The sequence below is a fragment of the Miniopterus natalensis genome, chromosome 5 (genome assembly GCF_054644295.1).
Source record: "Miniopterus natalensis isolate mMinNat1 chromosome 5, mMinNat1.hap1, whole genome shotgun sequence".
NCBI classification, from domain to species: domain Eukaryota; kingdom Metazoa; phylum Chordata; class Mammalia; order Chiroptera; family Miniopteridae; genus Miniopterus; species Miniopterus natalensis.
In genome coordinates this window covers 5035463-5051267 of record NC_142085.1, presented here as the reverse complement: position 1 = coordinate 5051267, position 15805 = coordinate 5035463, and the positions used below count along the sequence as shown (strand labels likewise).

The 15805-nt window shown below is 57.4% G+C and overlaps 2 protein-coding genes across 3 annotated transcripts; both read left to right on the top strand.

Moving 5' to 3' along the window:
• The first annotated feature begins 854 nt into the window (after positions 1-854).
• CDSN (corneodesmosin) lies at positions 855-4156 on the top strand. 2 transcript variants are annotated; one of them, XM_087817067.1, is made up of 3 exons: positions 867-951; positions 2601-2944; positions 3005-4156. In XM_087817067.1, the coding sequence occupies exons 1-3, from the start codon at positions 867-869 to the stop codon at positions 4154-4156; spliced, it is 1581 nt and encodes a 526-aa protein (XP_087673193.1). The 2 variants fall into 2 exon arrangements, with proteins under 2 accessions (XP_087673192.1, XP_087673193.1); XM_087817066.1 differs by having other exon boundaries at positions 855-951; positions 2601-4156.
• Positions 4157-5759: 1603 nt separating this feature from the next.
• On the top strand, positions 5760-13670 carry C5H6orf15 (chromosome 5 C6orf15 homolog). The gene is made up of 4 exons (XM_087817222.1): positions 5760-5826; positions 6038-6459; positions 6616-6985; positions 13276-13670. Exons 1-4 carry the CDS (start codon positions 5760-5762, stop codon positions 13668-13670), a joined length of 1254 nt encoding a protein of 417 aa, XP_087673348.1.
• Positions 13671-15805: the final 2135 nt, after the last annotated feature.

Sequence of the window (15805 nt, the reverse complement as noted above, 5' to 3'; positions counted from 1 at the left end):
CAGAGCAAGCTAATGGGCGCAGGGCCACCACCTTCCCAATTAGTCTTATTAGGCTCTGGCTCATCCAGGGCGTCAGGGTCACAGCCCTGGGGAGGGGCAGTGCGTGGCCTGTGAGTGACCAAGGCCCAGCCAACAGGGGTCTCCAGCCCAGGCCTCTCCCCAGGATGAGGCCCTGGTACCCAGCACCCTGCATGCTGTCACTGGAGGCCCCAGAAGGGAGAAGTCAAAGGAGCTGGGTTTTGGAAGGCAAATTCCCGTTTCTGAGAGGAAAAGTCTCCCTCACTGATAGATGTGTGGCGGTGATGACCTGGGCACAGGGGCCGGGTGCATACCTTTGTGTCTGGGAGAGAGTGGTGGATCCCCAGAGGCTGTGGGTGGGAACCTGGCTAACCAGGCAGTGTGTGTGCGCGTGCGTGCGTGTGTGTGTGTGTGTGTGGGGGGGGGGGGTGCGGCAGGGACTGGGTGCAGAGGGGAAGTTGAAATGCCCACGTCCCTTGGCAAGGTGGGAGGATAGGGAGTTGAACAGGCCAACAGGGGAAGGTGACTGGGCCCATGGTGAGAGTAGCCGCCCCAGAGTGGGTGGCCACTATCGGGGCAGAGCACCTGGTTCCAGGTTAGGCAACGAGGAGCCAGGGCAGACCCCGCAGGGCCGTGGCCACAGCACCGGCACCACAGCACCTGGGCTGCTGAGTAGGCAGATACCCCAACTGATTACTTCAGCTCCTCCTGCCACACCAACTTCCCCTGGGCACTGACTTCCCTGCTCCTCCCTCCCCACAGTGACTCCTGCCCAGAGAATGTCCAGCCCTGCCATAAAGGCCCGGGTGGCCTCAGCTGCTGGCAGTCAGAAAGCCATGAAGTCCAAGATGGGCTCCTCGCGGGCACCCTGGATGGGGCGTGTGGGAGGGCGAGGGGCCATGGCCCTGCTGCTGGCTGGCCTCCTCCTGCCAGGTACGGGGCAGGGAGGGGGGCCTGGGCGTGAGGGGGTGGGAGAGGAGGGAAGGTTGGAGGGATTGTCTAGAGCCTGGGAGAGCCCAGCAAGGGGAAGGCTCTACAGTCTGACGCTGGGGCCCGGGGCTGCTCCTCACTGCCCATCCCTCCCATCACCCAGGGAGGCTACTTAAACTTTCTGAGCCTCAGTTTCTGAGGCTCTAAAATGTGGTTATGTGTTGGTGCTTTGGAAATTCCAGAGGGTTATATAGAAGTTGTCTGTTGCTGTCTGAGTTCTAGAAGGTGAAGACTGGATATTTCATAGTCACAGTAACTTCCATTTTTAGAGCCTTTCAGGGCCAGACTCTGCTCTAGCACTCTCGGCCTTTAGGGGAACCGAGTGAGATTTGCTGTTCTCACCCACCCTGCACCGGAGCGCGAGGCTCCCCGAGGTTAGGAAACTGGCTCAGGAGCCCAACTAGAAAGTACAGCGGAGGCAAACCCCAGGCTGGGCTGTTATCTGGACACTCGTGACCTTGCGTGGCCTGTGGGAGGGGTGGGCTGGGTGGCGTTGGGGGCACAGAGAGTGTCTCCTTGAAGAGGGACTTGGGAGTTCCAGGTGTGAGCCTGGGTGTTGGTGGCCGGCTGGGGGAGCAGTGGTAGGAATAGCATGGCATGACTTGCTGATGTCTTCAAGCCCCTTCCACACCCACATCCACACCCACACTCGGCGGCGCTTACAGTGACGCCAGAGGGAGGCAGGGAGGTCTGGTGACTCGAAGTGTGTGGCCCTGTCCAGGCCACTGGGGACTGGGAGGGGATGTGGGCCGCAGAGGACAGGTAGATGAGCCCTGGAGGAAAGAGGTGGCTCTGCATCTTGAGGGAGACGGGAGGGGTGGGGGCATGGCTCCAGGGTAGCTGGGCAGGGAGAGAGAAGCTGATGCCGGGAACCTCGGGGGAGGTTCCATTGGTGTCCCTGGGCTGGGCTAGGAGAGCCTGTCCTGTGGGGCTGTTCCCGCAGGTTCTGGAGCAACAGTGATGCCCCCACATCCCGGCCCCCACCTAGCTTTCCCCACGGGCGGCGAGCAGTTGGGAGCAGAATTTCCGCCTTTAGCCTAAGCTGGCCCCTCCAGGGAAGCTGCTGAGCAGCCAGGGCCCTAAGTGCCCTGCCCTCTACTTCAGCCCCTTGGCTGCCGCCTTTTCTCTTCTCAGTGTCTCTTCTGCTCCTTGCCCTCCCTCCTGGGTCCGCTGTTGTTCTGTCTGTGTCTTCTCTTCCCATCTGGTCCCACGGTCTTGCCTGGGGTTTCTTCCCTGGGGATCTACGCCCACCTTGGGTTTCAGTCTCCACCTGCTGTCTCTCTGGGGCAGGTCCTGTAGGCCATTTGTCCTACTCTGCCCTCCTTGTGTCTTTCTTCCAGACCTCCCACTTTGCAGTCTCCTTTTCTTTTCCGGCAGATGCTAGCCCTTTCCCGCCCCCTCCCAGAAAAAGGGAGCTGCCCTTATTCTGCCATATCCCTTTAGAGATAACAGCCTCTCCCTCCCTTTTCTGCCCGACTCTCCTGGGCCACTCGCAGGAGAAATCAGAGTGGCAGGCGATGCAGATGGGCCTGAAAGGAGAGGGAGGATGCCAAGGCTCTTGGGCCCTTACTAACCATGATTTTCCTCCCCAGGGACCTTGGCTAAGAGCATTGGGACCTTCTCAGACCCTTGTAAGGACCCCACACGTATCACTTCCCCCAATGACCCCTGTCTCATTGGGAAGGGTGGCTCCAGCAGCTCTGTTTCCAGTTCTGGTGGCTCCAGTGGTGGCTCCAGCGGATCCAGTGTCTCCAGTGTTTCCAGTGGTTCTGGTGGCCCTAGTGGTGGCTCCAGTGGCTTCAGTGGTGGATCCAGTGGTTCCAGCGGCTCCAGCAGTGGCTCCAGTGGTGGTTCCAGTGGCTCCAGCAGTGGCTCCAGCAGTGGCTCCAGCAGTGGCTCCAGCAGTAGCTTCAGTGGTGGCTCCAGCGGATCCAGTGTGGCCCAGGGTGGTTCTTCGGGATCTTTGCTGTTTAAACCAGGAACAGGGTATTCCCAGAGCAGCTACTCCTCTGGGTCTGGCTCTAGTCTGCACAGTGCCTCCAGCTCCTCCCAGCTGGGGTCCGGCCCAGCTCCACCAACCAATGGTGGTTCCACCCACTTCGTGATAAGCTCTTCCCAGTCTGGAGGAGGCTCAAGCTCCTCTGTCTCCCAAACTTCCTGGGTGTCCGGCAGTGGTGGCCAAAAGGTCAATTCTAACTTACGCCCCTGTAGTTCCGATGTCCCTGACTCTCCCTGCAGCGGGGGACCCGTTGTCTCCCACTCTGGCTCCTACATCTCCAGCTCCCACTCCGTGTCAGGGGGCCAAAGGCCAGTGGTTGTGGTGGTGGAGCAGCACGGCTCTGGCGGCCCTGGAGTGGTTCAAGGCTCTCCTTGTAGCAATGGTGGCCTCCCAGGCCAGCCCTGCCCCCCCATCACCTCTGTAGAGAAGTCCTATGGCAGTTATGAGGTGGTGGGTGGCTCCTCTAACAGTTACCTGGCCCCGGGCATGACTTATAGTGAGGGCAAAATCTACCCAGTGGGGTACTTCACCAAAGACAACCCTGTGAGAGGCTCGCCAGGGGTGCCCTCCTTTGCAGCTGGGCCGCCCATCTCTGAGGGCAAGTACTTCTCCAGCAACCCCATCATCCCCAGCCACAGCTCCGCCAGCATCTACCCCTCTGGAGCTTCCTCGGCCATCGTGTTCCAGCCAGTGGGCTCTGGGGGGGTCCAGCTCTGTGCAGGCGTGAGGGGGCCCTGCTCCCTCTCTGGTTCCAGAGTCCCCAGCAGCCCCAGCACTTCTGGGGGCTCTGCGCCAGGCTCCCACCCCTGCGGCAGTGTTTCCCAGGGGCCCTGCTCCCCACCGGGCCCGGGCTCACTCAGCCACAGCTCCAGCTCCCAGTCCAGTGGCAAAATCATCCTCCAGCCCTGTGGCAGCAAGGCCAGCTCTGCTGGCCACCCCTGCGCTTCCGTCTCCTCCTCCTCACTGAGCGGGGGGCCCAGGGGCTCTCCCGAACCTGATCCCTCAGCTGGTGCCCAGCCCTGCCACGGCTCTGAGAAGATGCCCTGCCGCTCCATCCGGGACATCCTGGCCCAGGTGAAGCCCCTGGGGCCCCAGATAGCTGACCCCAAAGTCTTCCAGCCCCAGGGACAGCTTCATGACAGCCCATAAGTCACTTGTGCTGCATGCATGTGCAGCGTGCGCGCACACACGCAGCGGGAGTGCGGAGACCGGGAGGCCCAGGCATGGGTCAGCTGGGCCCCTCCTCACTCCCCAGAACTGCTCTGCTCCCCGCTGGGGCGGGCGCACTCCCCTGCTGGCCTCACCCCCGGGCTCTGGGAGCCGCGCCCGTTCCTCCCCCTCTCCCTCTGCGCAGAAGCCCAGCTGGGCAGCGCCCTCCCCGCCCGTGCCCACGCCCCGAGCCTCCTCTGCCGCGTCTGAGAGCCGCGGTCCCTTGGCTAACGCTGCCCCTTCAGACTGGGGACTGGGAATCCCCGAAATGTCCCAGAGTAACTCCGATGCCTGGACGAGTCCTCCTTTCCCCTCTCCCTTTGACAAATAAAGCTCAGTCTCACCGTTATCTGAAAATGACCACTGTTCAGACCCTCTTGGCCGCCTGGTCAACCACTGCGGTCTGCCCTGGGTCTCAGCGGCCCATTCCACTCCCGCCCTGCGCTGCAGACCCTGGGCAGATGTCTCAATAAACGGTGTGAACTAGAGGCGGACTGTGTGCCTTCTCGGAGTCCTGGGTCCTCTTAGGCCTCGGTGGTGCTCTCCTGTGCCTCTCGGGGTCCCACGTCGCCACGGCCATTCAGGGGCTGTCAGTATCCCTGCAGCTCCTGCCCCAGAGCAGGAGCACAATGACAGCAGAGGCTGTCTGGGCTCTCGAACCCCGCTCCCAGGGCTCTCCGCTCTCATTGCTGCGGGAGCCTTCTCTCCTCGCTCCCTCACCGAGTCCTCCCCTCTGCCCCTACCCACCCAAGCTTCCTCTCCGCTACCATTAGTTGACCTTACCGCTAGACCCCACCCCCTCCGGGAGTCCCCAGCATGGACTCCGTGGGTTTCTGGGACATCAGTGGAACCTTGGGAAGGCTGGGACCCGCAGCCCAGCCCAGAGTCCTGAGGCTGAGGAGCAGCCCAGGCGGCACCGCCCTGGGGGCTCCGTGGAGGCCGGAAGAGGCAGCAAAGATGAGGGCATGGCAGGCCTGCGGTCCAGCACCAGCCTTCACAGGCGTGAGTCCCGCCAGAGGGAGGGCACAGCCCGCGGGGACCACACCTTTACACTCTCGCTGCCCTTGCTGAGGGGGTGAGAGGAGAGAGCTCCGTCCTGGAGAAGGGAGGAGGGAGGTGGAGGGAGAGCCGAGGGGGTGAGAGGAGAGAGCGGGGTTGTAGAGAGGGGGAGAGCGGAGGTGGGGTAGAGTGAGGGATGTGGGCGATGAGAGAGGAGCAGTGAGAAGGCAGTGAAGGGGCCGGGCGCCAGGGTGACGGCCCTCCGGGCTAGGTGCAGTTAGCCCAGAAGGGCAGGGTTGGCCACCAGTGAAGAGCTGTGAGCCCGGACACCTGAGTTGGGAAGGGGCAGGGGACTTCAGGAAAGAAGCCAGGTGGGAACGCCCAGCAATTGGCACCCCTTGGCACAGACCACATTAGGGGCGAGGGTGGAACGCGGAGATGTATTGTCTGCACACCTCTGTCCCAGCCTGTTTCTGCTGCCCCGCCCCGCTGACAGGATAAAGGCTGCTGGCTGGGGCCAGAGCACATCCTAGAGCTGAGCACCATGCAGGGCTGCTCGGCACAGCGCCCGGCTCCTCTGGCCCTGCTCCTGGTCTGCCTTCGTTTCTCAGGTACCGAGGCTGTGCCTGGCCCTTGAGCATGAGGGGACAAGGGGCTCTGGGGAACTGAAATTAAGGGTGGGGTAAAGGTAGGATGGTGCACACTTGGGTCCCTGGGGCAGTAAGAGTTGGCTTCGGGGAATTGAAGACTCAAAGCCAAGGGAATCAGGGAGTCAGAGGAGGGCATTGGGTCACTGGCTGCCTCCTCTTCTTTTCCCCCAAGGTCTCTCTGCCCGGAGCATCAGTGTTGGGGAGGACAATGATCCCCAAGGCTTGGGGACAAACTTGCCTCTGCTTGGACAACCTACCTTGACTGGCCCCTCCAATCCCCAACATCCTCAGCACAAACCAGACCCTAGAGCTAATGATTTAGCAACGGTTCTTTGGGAGCCCAATGCTTCTCCATCAGATGGCTCCGAGCCAGGAGGTTCTGGGGTTCAGAGGTGGTCCACATCTGGGCGGCTGCCTTCCGTGGATTCCTGGCCCTCAGAGGGTCCTTGGCAGATCATGGTTGCTGTGGAGGACCACATGGGGGAAGCTCTGCCCCAAGAGCTGTCCTTCCCTTCCAGTGCTGCTGCCGTCCCTCTGAGGTGCTGTCCTTTGCCTGTGAGTTCCTTAGCATACTCCGCAGGCCCCTCACCTGAGGCTTCACTACCTCACCAGGTCTCTGAGTCTACACCTGAGGCTTCACTCCTCCACCGGGACTCTGAGTCTACACCTGAGGCTTCACTCCTCCACCGGGACTCTGAGTCTACACCTGAGGCTTCACTCCTCCACCGGGACTCTGAGTCTACACCTGAGGCTTCACTCCTCCACCGGGACTCTGAGTCTAGACGGGCACCCTGTTCCCATGAGCTGGGAGCCCAGCGAGAAATCCTCGCCCAGCACCCACCCTGGTCTCTCATCAACAGGATTCAACAGCCACTTCTGCCAGGTCACCCCTGGGGGGCCCTGAGTCCGAGTGTGTCCTGGGGAGGTGGAGGTCCTGGAACTGGGTGGGGAACCAGGCCCCTGCCACACCCTGTGGGAATCTGGGGCATCAATAATCAATACCCAAGTTCCAGCTGGGGAACTACTGATTGGTACCCAGGAGGCAGCTGGGGGAATATTCACCTACACCCAGGCATTAACAACCAATTTCCTCCTCCTGGCTCTTCTTGGAACATCCCAGGTGCCTTCAAAATTCTGGGTCGCAGGGGGGTTAGGAGAGTGACAAGGGGAAGCCCTAAGTTGGAAGTCAGAGGAGGGGTCCCGCGCCCTCCTCTTGCAGTATGAGCTAAGTCAAGATCCAATCAGCAAGCTTCCAGCACCTCCTTCACTTTCCACTGCCCCCTGCACCCCAAGATCAGTGTCCCCCTGTGCCCCCACACTGATCGCCAATAAAACACAAGCAGCTCTTGAGTCTGTCCTTCGCAGTGTCTTTGCTTCTGGGTGCAAGCTGAAGTGAGCTTTGTCCATCCCCATTTTCCAGCCACCCCTGTCTCTCCTGGGGACCTCCAAATGGTCTCTTGCTGACCCCATCCTTTGCAAACGATCAAAGCCCAGGTATTTGAGGGTGGAGCTTCATGATCTCACCTGGCCCAGGTGGGAGAGCTGGTTCCAGAATTGCCCTGGAATCTGACAAGGGGAGGAGGGACAGCAGGACTAGCTGAGCTGGCGCTGGTGGCAGGAGGGGAGGACAAGGTCCAGGAAGTTGGCACCAGGGCCGAGTGGGGACGAGTACCCTTGACACGCATCACAGAGAAACAGAGTCGTTTTGTCTGCGCTTGTCTTTTCTTCCCCAGGAGGCCAAGTTTCCTGGAAGCTGAGGGTGGGTTGATCTCCCTGACAAGCCCCACTTGGCGCATTGCGGCCGAGAACCTCAGGCTCCGAGCATTCGCTGAATTAGTAGCAGAGCTCAATACTGGGAGCAGGAAAGGGAGAGGGAAACCTTTGAGCCCACAATCCCACCTGCTGCTACCTGTGATGATTTTATTCCCAAGTGATGATGCTCTCTTTTTGTCACACTGCTGTCCCTCTGCACCGCCTTTGGTTTTCCCAGGAGCTTGTCATTAGTGTGCGGTGCTGGGGTGAGGAGGGAAGGCTCGCTCTAGGACAGTGCCGAGGGAGGTTGGCAGGAGCTGGCCGGGGTGACCCGCTCTGGAAGGGCCTGGGTCTGGGGCCAGTCTTTCTCCCGCAAGCTCATGCAAACCCTTCATACGCACCCCCTTTGCCTGCCCCTCCCCGGCCTTCTCTCCAGGGTCACCTGTGACTAAGTGCAATAGACTCTAAGATACTTCCTTGCAACAGATTGCATCAGTCACGGTTAGCTGTGAAGACTCCCGTGCTTACCACGGGGCTGCGGGGCACAGGCTCGCGCGGTCCCTGCCTCCCGCCTCCCGCCCCCCGCCCCCGAGCTCACAGGCTAACGACAGAGAAAGACACAATCACATGTTCATGCAAAGAATATGGAATTTGGAACAGTGACGTGCCAGAGAGGAGGGCAGCCCTGCCTGTGAGTGCTCGTGACCGGATGGGGATGGCAGGGGCGCTTCAGGCGGAAGGCACCCCCCCAGTGAAGCCCTGGGGGACAGAGCCTGGGGGCCACAGGGAGGGGGAGGCCCGAGCCAGGGAGCCGGGATCGGATCCTGCGGGGCCTGCGGCTCTTTTAAGATGACGGGTTTTATCCACACGGGAAGGGACAAGGGAATTCAGAGTTTGAGATGTGGGAGTAACGTATTTAACTGTTAAAATGATTTCTCTGGGTGGAGAGGGCTTGAAGGGGAGTGAGCGTGGATGAGCTAAGGGGTGGAATTTAATGATCCAAGAGCTTCAATAACTTGAGAAACGGGTGTAGAAATGGGCTAAGTGCACGGACAGCCAGGGAGGTGCTGGCATCTGCTGGGGCAGGAGAGGAAGAGACTCCTCAGAGGGTCTCTGGCCTGGCACAGAGCATGCCAGGCACGGGAGGTGCTTTTGTTTAACAATTACATTTGCTTCCTGTTTATGACCTCCTTTCTCACATGGGGATCCTCGGCCTCCTGCCTCTGTGGTTACATCAATCTCCTAATTGGCCTCGTACCCACAGGCTCTGTCATCCCAAAGGCAGCTCAGACTGGGGGGAGGGTATAGAATTTCAGATCTACAAGGTGAAAAGAAGAGCGGGGATGGGTGACAGTGTGAATGGATTTAATATTACTAAACTGTACACTTAAAATGGTTAAGATGGGAAATTTTATTATATGTGTGTTGTTTTTAAATCCTCACACAAGGATATCTTTTTCCATTGATTTTTAGAGAGAGTGGAAGGGAGGGAGACAGAGAGAGAGAAACATTGATGTGAGAGAGACACATTGATGGCTGCCTCCCGCACAAGCCCTGACTGGGGCTGGGGATTGAACTTGCAACCGAGGTACATGCCCTTGACCGGAATTGAACCTATAACCCTTCGGTCCGCAGGTTCACGCTTTAACCACTGAGCCAAACCAGCCAGGGCTATGATATGTGTATTTTAATTTTTAAAAAAGTCAGCTCCAGCCCGGCCTGGCCTGGCTCAGCTGTTGAGCATCAACCTAGGATCCAGAAGATCACGGCTCAAGTCTCAGGTTGTGGGTTCGATCCCCAGTTGGGAGCATGCAGGAGGCAGCCGATCAATGACTCTCTCTCATCATTGATATTTCTGTCTCTCTTCTCCCTCTCCCTTCCTCTCTCTGAAATCAATAAAGATATATTTTTTAAAAAGTCAGCTCCAATCAGATCATTCCCTTGCTCATGTATTGGCTGGTAGAAGAGCCTGGAACTCATACCGAAGGTTATTCACATGCGGCCAACTCCCCCCCCCCCCCCCCGATTTTGGTTTCTTCTGCTCACCCCTGAGTCCTACTTGGTGGAATGTCTGCAGAACCAATGGATGAATGCAGGCGGGCACCGGGCCCCCCACCCACCCACCCTGTGCTCAGCCCTGGAGCCCTGGAGCCCTGGAGCCCTTGGCTGCCTACAGCCTTTTCCTGTTACCCACCCACCTCCTCTTTCTCTGCCTATTAACTGGTTCATTCAGCCCCTGAGGTTCCAGTTCCAGAAGATTTTGACAAAACCTGGGGAATCCTGGCAGGTAGGGGAAATAGGAGGAGGAAAGAATTGAAAGTATGTTTGGTTTAGGGGAAAGACTAAAGATATTGATTAATCTTTGGTGTTGAATAAAAATATAACTTTAAATAGCTTTGCTAAAAACTTAAGGGTAACGACAAATTCCGTTAGAACTTGAAAGTCCATGTTTAAACTATTGGAAGGGCTGAAATAACACAGAAAACATCCTTTTGGGGAAACTCGGGAAAAAGTAGACATCCTGAAAGGATGAAATAATATAGTTGCACAGCTTGATGTCTATATTCACGGAGAAAGTGACATCAGGAGGTTGCCCTGGCGGTGGGAGCTTTTCAGCTTTTCACTTTGTAAGCACGGGCACTGTTTGAATTTTTCCAAAGAGCATATATATACACAGTACTAGGTTTCCAATGCAAACAAAGAAGCAAAGCAACCAAACAAGCCCATTCATCTGCAAATGACTCCTTGTTTCAGATTTTTCCTGACCCCTCTCTGAACTCCCATGCCCTGCCTTTCTCATGACATTGAATAATTATAGTTGTAACTAATGGGGCAGGCACTAACCAAGCCCTCTAAGCCTCAGTTTCCTCATCTATAAGATGGGGACAGTCAGTGTTCCCATGTGATAGGGTTGTTGAGATGACTCAGTCAGATAATTGAGTGTTAAATGCTCAGCATAGTGACAGGCACAGTAAGAACTCATGAACCTTTGCTGCTGTCGCTATTACTAGTTTACTCTGATTTCAAACCACCCGTCAAGGTAGGCATTATCAACATTACATGTAATGAAAATAAAGCTCAGAGAGATTTCATAACTTGTCTAAAGTCACACAGCTAGTAAAGTGCTTCCTGGGAAGTTAAGTGGAGGTTAATCTACCATGAGTAAACGTCATGGTGAATTTGCACACTGTGACTCGAGGGAAGGAGTTGAGGATGGCGCTGAGGAAGTTCGGGAGTCATCAAGTCCAATCATAGAGTACCCTGGAAGCATGCTTGATGGACACCACAATTAAGAAAGAAAAAATTGAATCCACGGTACTGGACTCTGTCTGAAGAAAGAATGTGACTGCAGAAGGGGGTGGCTTTTATGGGATCCAGGAAAGGGGGCCCAGGGGATAAGAACTGTGAGCTGTCTAGTCATTGCTCCCTGTGGGGAGACTGGCCTGTTCTGGGCACCCATATTTTCTGTTGTAACGTGCATTTAATCTGCAGCCCAAGTGGCTGCGCTGTCACGTGCATAGTAACATTGAACTTACTGTGGCTCTCTACAAATCAGAAGGCAGGTGGGGAGAGGAATTTCTCACGTCTGTCTGATGGAGGAATACAATTTTAGTGATTACACCAGAATCTCTCCCCGGACTAAGCTGGACCAGCCGCTTGGGCACGAGGGTTGCACTGCTCTGAGTGGCTCCGCCAGAACACAGTGCCACCAGCTGTCACAGGGACACCAGATGAAACGAATCCTGTGAAACTTGTGTTTATGTTAAGGATGTGGTTGCAATGTTTATCACACCACTTCCAAACTGTGGGGACAGAGAATTGCCTCCTGGTCTCTGGGAAGGGAGGACTTGTACTTCTGCTGAGCTCTGGTCTCTTTTTATTTTGTGGACATTGGGCACCAAGTAATGACTGTGCTTCCCTGTTTGAATTGGCTACTAGAGAGCTCGGTTCCAAAGCTGTGGTCCTTCTCCTGGCATGGTGACTATATGAGCCTCATTCTTGGTTTTATTGGATTTTCTAATTCTTCAATTTCACCTCATCATACTTTTTAATTATGCTTAAGTTATTTTTGTTTAAAATAAGGCTGGGCCCAGCCAGGCGTGGCTCAGCGGTTGAGCGTCGACCTAGGATCCAGGCGATCGGGGTTCAATTCCCTGTCAGGGCACATGCCCAGGGTTTCGTGCTCAATCAATGACTCTCTCATCATTGATGTTTCTCTCTCTCCCTCTCCCTCTCCTTTCCTCTCTATGAAATCAATAAAGAGATATTTAAAAAATGAAATAAAATAAAATAAGGCTGGTATAAATGAATATGTTTTATTCCAGGACCGGGTTTTACTGTGACCTGCATGAAATATTCCAGAAATATCCACCTGTCCTGACTTTGACTTCTTGGTCCCCAAGCAACATTCTGATTGGCGGCTGGCCTTCCCCTCCAGGAATCTTGCTGCTAGGAGGTGGGCTCCCTGGATAAGGGGCTGGGGTACTCCACCTCTAGAGCTAAGTGGTCCCTAAAGCAGAGACCCATCAACATCTTGCCTGTCCCAGTTTCCTTGCTGGGAGTGGGGGTTGTTCTAGAGCCTCCTGGGCCCACAGTGCAGCCTGCGCCCTGCTTCACTGCATGCGAGGTAAACTGCTTTGTAACGCTTTCTAGGGAGACAAGAGGAAGGAAGCAGCACCAGGGAGGGCCTGAGAGTACTGGGTGGGTTAGTACATGAAACAGTTACCCCGGCAGTAGTGGCTGTTGGGGGTGCGGGTTAGGGAAGCCAAGTCCTAGCTTCTTTATTTGCAAATGGAAATAATAACGTCGCCTTCCTCCTTGTATGGGTTAACCGGGATGACTCACGGGAACCAGTCAGCACAGCAGCTACAACTCTTATTTCTCTCACGGCCGAGACCAGACCCATCAGTCACCCTCAGCTCCACGAGGGGAGCGTGCGAGGGAAGCGGGGCCGCTCCTGCCACGCCGCAGGCCCCCACCAGGGGGCAGGCTGAGGCGGGGCTGCGGGAGGAGCCCGCTCTCGCGCGAGCTCCCAGGAGGGGGGGAGCGCGCCGCCCGCTGCTTCCCTGGGGCTCCGCTCCCGGCGCCCCGCTCCCGGCGCTGGGGCCCAGGGCTGGCTCCCGCCGGCCTCGGCTTCCTCCACCGCCGAGCCAGCGAGAGGCGGCCCGGCGGGACCTGGGGCGGCGCAGATCCTCGCACCGGTCACCTGCCGGCCGCCCGGGCCCCGGCCCCCGCGGGCGCACGTGCGCAGCGTCCTCGGGGTGCGGCTGGCGGGCCCCGCGGGGGCGGGCGGGAAGGCGCGGGCCGCCACGCCGAGGCCCGGCCTGAACCAGCGTCGGGCGCGGGGAAGGGCGCCCGCGCCGGGCAGCGTCCCCCGCAAGCAGGCGCGGGAGGCCCGCTGCCTCCCAGGCTTCTTCCCTCAGCGCCGGGGTCCCCAGAGCCCGAGGCCGAGCGGCTCGCCCGGGGCGGGGCGGGGCGGGGCGGGGCTTCCCTGCGCCCCAGCCCGCGCCCCAGGGCCTGGCGGCCGCGCCGGCCCCGCTCCCGCCTCGCGGGGTTTCCTCCCCCCCGTCTTGCGCGCCCTCGTGGTTCCGCCGCCTCCCCTTTCCTTGCCTTTCCTCCCGCCGCCCTTCTCTCCTCCTCCCGCAACACCGGGTTTAGCCGCGCTGGTGGGGGCCCGGCTTCGCGGGGAGGCTGCGGCGCGGGCGCGGGGCCTGCCCCCAGGGTCCGCCCGGCAGCGCCGCTGGGCAGAGGCGCGGGCGCTGTGCCCAGGCTCCTTCAGAGAGAGCCCTTCTCCTTGGAAGGGCGTCGTCCGTGGAAAGCAAGCTGACTACTCCCAGGGCCCGGGAAGTACGGACGTTTCCTCTGACAATGTTTCCACCGCCCGAATCCGACTGCACCTAAGTGAGAAACATCGCTCATCGGACACGGCCCATCTCTCCAGGAGCCCGCGCCGGCCTCGGGCCCGCCCCAGGGGCCTCCGCACCCCGCTGCGCTCCCGCCCCGCCCTCGGGACCTCCCGGCGCGGCCGCTTCGGGGAGCCCTCGGAAAACTGAACCCCTTCTGCGAGCCCTGAGGTGGACAGGTGTCGGGGTCTCAGGGCCAAAGCTGCCGGCTGCCGCTCGGTGCCCGACGGATGCGCGGAGGTGCTGGGGACGGGCTGCGGCCCGGGTGCCACCTTCGCGCGGGCGGGGCGAGGCTGCGGTGACACCTCTGTGCCGGTTTTGCAATTCTTTGAGAGTCTCGTCATTTCAAAACAAAAGGAGGAGGAGGAGGAGCACGTTGGAGAATGAGCCTCGCCCCAGCCGGCCTGCGGGCCACCGGGCACAGCCCCTTTGGGGTTCGTGTGGGGGGACTCCAGCCGTGTCTACGTGGACGTCTCTCCGAGGCTCTCTGAAGAGCAATGGAAAAAGTATCCGTGGGTGAGGATTTAAAAAATCGTCCTAAAAAAGAAATTTAACAAGTAATATAAAATATGCCCTTAATAAAAAATTGAGGGCACTCCAGGAAAGGGGCTCTTCATTTCTAAAGTTTTGGCCCAGCTCTAGTATGGCTCCCTCCCTAGTGCGCCGGGCTGGGGACCGTGTGGACCGTGTGCCTGCGATGGCTCTGCCTAGAGAGGCAGGCGCTGTAGCAGCCCCTGGGCCGCCCCGCCTGCCCTCGGGCCTTCACTCTGGGCAGAGTGCCCTTGGCCAGCAGGGGAGGCTCTGAGCAATTCCCGTGGCACCAGCCTTAAAGAGGGATTTGCCTGCAGTGCCTGCCACACCTCTCCCTCAGGACCCCAGCAGGGCCACTGCAGCTGGTAGGTGCTGAGGGAGGACTTTAGGGCTTAGGATATTGGTTATGCCAGCTTTGACAGCTTGCCAACATCTGGCATGGTCTGGGAGATAAACTGAGGCAGGGATATGCACAGAGCCCTGAGAAGTAGAGAGCTGAGTCACTGGAGAGTCTGAAACCTGAAGAGCAGCTGCTTTCTCTGTGCATGAGCCAAGACTGAGGGGAATTGGAAACATTGGGTTTCCTTGGTCCCCAGGAGCACAGGCTTATATGTAAGCACAGCAGCCTCCTTGGCAGGAGATCAAGGAAGGCTTGGCTCTCTGCAGGGGTGTGCGGAGTCAGAGGGATGGTGGAGACCAGCAGATGGGACAGTGGAGAACGGAGGGCTCTGAGTGTACCCGAGTGTCTGCTGGAAAAGCGAGAGGCCGTGTTTACAAAACGTTGGACACCAATCTCAGGAGACAGGGTAAAGACCACCTACAAAAACTGAGAGGCTTATGAGAGGTGTCCCTGTTATAATTTGTAAATGTTCCAGGATGTAGGAATGTTTCAGATGCCACTTTTAAGGAAATGACGTAGTCTGCATAGATGGTAGCTCTTAAGAAAACCCCCCAAAAACAGTGTATGTCTTAGTGCTTTATTATATATTATCTTCCTAATGAGTTTTTTATTTGACTGTTTTAAATTTTTACCATACTTACACATGTGTACAATTTTATTTTTTTGAAGATTTTAAAATTGATTTTGAGAGAGAGAGGAAGAGAGAAACATCGATGTGAGAGTGAAACAACAATCGGCTGCCTCCTGCACACCCCTTACAGGGGATCAAGCCTGCAACCCGGGCATGTGCCCTGAGCAGGAATCGAACCAGCATCCTTTCAGTGGACAGGACAACGCTCAACCAACTGAGCCACACCGGCCAGGGCAACATGTGTGTAATTTTAAAAGGCAAAAAAGTTGTACAAGACTTACAGCAAAAAACGGGTCCCTTGTACCGCCTCTCCCAGGCCGAATTCAGCCTTCCTAGTGCAAACATTTCAGTGCTCACTTGGTTTTTATCTTCCTATTTTTAAATAAGTTGTATCAGTCAGGGTTCAGTTCAGGAAGCAGAAATTACTCTAGGCATATTAAACAGGAGAGGACTTTACACAGGGCTCTGGGAGCTTCTGGAATCTTTAGAAGGCTGGAAGGAGCAGGGTCTCAGCTGAGCTGTAGGGATGGGAGCCAGAACAACGTACCTCTGCTAGGCTTTCCTTCCATGGCTTGTCTAAATTTATCACTGATTTGTCACCAAATTCTCCCTCTCCATTCAAAGGCATGATAACTAATTTCATCTTTTTCTTGGACATATCCTTCTGTAGCCAGGTAAAGAAACTATTCCGGAGGTTTTAGGCCCAGACTCCTGTTTCAGTCT